The 2,520-nt window shown below is 42.1% G+C and overlaps 1 protein-coding gene across 1 annotated transcript; it reads left to right on the top strand.

Moving 5' to 3' along the window:
• Positions 1 to 1,116: 1,116 nt before the first annotated feature.
• On the top strand, positions 1,117 to 2,064 carry OR5A1 (olfactory receptor family 5 subfamily A member 1). Its single transcript, XM_040495757.1, has one exon. It carries the CDS (start codon positions 1,117 to 1,119, stop codon positions 2,062 to 2,064), a length of 948 nt encoding a protein of 315 aa, XP_040351691.1.
• The last annotated feature ends 456 nt before the right edge of the window (positions 2,065 to 2,520 follow it).

The following is a 2,520-nucleotide window of genomic DNA, read 5'->3' as shown; positions in this document are numbered from 1 at the left end:
CTCCAGCAGAGCTGTTTGGTGTTACTCACTGATGGTTTGCTCCCCTCTCTCTTTTTTTCTCCCTTCCCCTATGTTCATCTGCTTTGTCTCCTAAACTCCACATGTGAATGAAATCATATGGTATTTGTCTTTCTCTGACTGACTTATTTCACTTAGTATAAAACACTCTTGCTCCATCCACATTGTTGCAAGTGGCAAGATTTCATTCTTTTTGATGACTAATATTCCATCATATATATACATATATATTTATATATACATACCATATTTATACATACTATATATACATTCATATATATACATTATATATATACACATACATATTATATGTTATATATACACATATATTATAAATATATATTTATATATACATACTATATTTATAGTAGCATTATCAACAATAGCTAAACTACAGAGAAAGCCCAAATGTCCAGTAACTGATGAATGGATAAAGAAGATGTGGCTCTCTCTATAGTTTGGCTATTGTTGATAATGCTACTATAAACATTGATGTGCATATATCCCTTCAAACCTATATTTTTATATCCTGTGGGTAAATACCTAGTAGTGCAATTGCTGGGTGGTAGGGTAGTTCTATTTTTAATTGTTTGAGGAACCTCCATACTGTGTTCCAGAGTGGCTACACTGGTCTGCATTCCCACCAACAATAAAAAAACAATTTGCCAAATCCTCCCCAACATCTGTTGTTTCCTGTGTTAATTTTAGCCATTCTGACAGGTGTGGGTGGTATCTCATTGTGGTTTTGATTTCTATTTTCCTGAGGATGAGTGATGTTGAGCATCTTTTCGTGTGTCTACTAGACATCTGGCTGTCTTCTTTGGAAAAATGTCTATTCATGTCTTCTGCCCATTTCTTAACTAGATTACTTGGTTTTGGGGTGTTAAGTTTGGTAAGCTCTTTCTAGATTTTGGTACTAACCCTTTATCAGATATGTCATTTGCAAATATCTTCTCCCATTCCGCAGGCTGCCTTTTAGTTTTGTTGATTGTTTCCTTCACTGTGCAGAAGCTTTTTGTCTTGATGAAGTCCAACAGTTGCCCTTGGATTATCATTATTGTGCCAGGTCTACTCTTCTCCTTGTGGTCCATGAGAAGCATGTCCACAGCTAAGGCCTGGAATAGCTCTTCAGTAACCATGTTCATCTTCGTGGGATTTGCAGACCATCCAGAACTCCAGACCCTTCTCTTTGTGACCTTCCTGGGTATCTATCTTGTGACACTGGCCTGGAACCTGGCCCTCATCTTTTTGATCAGAGGTGACCCCCGTCTGCACACACCCATGTACTTCTTCCTCAGCAACTTGTCTTTCATCGACATCTGCTACTCTTCTACAGTGGCCCCCAAGATGCTCACTGATTTCTTCCGGGAGCAAAAGACCATATCATTCTTGGGCTGTGCTGCTCAGTTTTTTTTCTTTGTCAGTATGGGTCTCACTGAGTGCTTCCTCCTGACTGCCATGGCATATGACAGATACGCAGCCATCTCCAATCCCCTGCTCTACACAGCCATCATGTCCCAGGGCCTCTGCACACGCATGGTGCTTGGGGCATATGTTGGTGGCTTCCTGAGCTCCCTGATCCAGGCCAGCTCCATATTTCAGCTTCACTTCTGCGGACCCAACATTATCAATCATTTCTTCTGTGACCTCCCTCCAGTACTGGCACTTTCTTGCTCTGACACCTTTCCTAGTCAAGTGGTGAATTTTCTCGTGGTAGTCACTATTGGGGGGACATCGTTCCTCATCCTCATCATCTCCTACAGTTACATAGGAACTGCTGTCTTGAAAATCCGTTCAGTGGAAGGCCAAAAGAAAGCCTTCAGCACATGTGCCTCACACTTGATGGTGGTGACTATGTTGTTTGGGACGTCCCTTTTCATGTACCTGAGACCCAGCTCCAGCTACTCACTTGGCAGGGACAAGGTAGTGTCTGTGTTCTATTCACTGGTGATCCCCATGCTGAACCCTCTCATTTACAGTTTGAGGAACAGAGAGATCAAAGATGCCCTATGGAAGGTGTTGGAGAAGAAGAAACTGTTTTCCTAGTTCACGATTGAAAATATATTTCTCCAGAGACGAATGATCTCTGGCATCTACCTCCACCTCTGACATTGACAAGGGAGACATCTTGTGTGCATATTTGAAAATGGAGGCTCCTCCCACCAGATTTCTCTCACCATTCCTCATGGCCATCTGCCTACTGACCCACCATGGATAGTCAAAAGGAGGAAGAGATTACTTCAGCAAAAACATCACCCCAGGATACACAATTGGTATTACAACAACCACCTTTTATTGGGTGCTTAATGAGTACCAGGCACAAACGTTATTTAATTAAATTATGACGTACATAGCACCATCCCCATGTTATAAATGAGGAGACAGAGTCCCAGCAAGGAAGACTGACTTGCCCCAGGACCATACAGAAAAAGGTTGAACCCATTCAGACCCAGGTTTTCCGAACTCCAGAGCCAGTGCTCTGCCCAAATGCTACCTTCCAGA

The sequence above is a fragment of the Herpailurus yagouaroundi genome, unplaced genomic scaffold (genome assembly GCF_014898765.1).
Source record: "Herpailurus yagouaroundi ecotype Mexico unplaced genomic scaffold, PumYag 187, whole genome shotgun sequence".
NCBI classification, from domain to species: Eukaryota; Metazoa; Chordata; class Mammalia; order Carnivora; family Felidae; genus Herpailurus; species Herpailurus yagouaroundi.
Note: the sequence above shows the minus strand (reverse complement) of the source record. Positions and strands in the feature narration are given on the sequence as shown.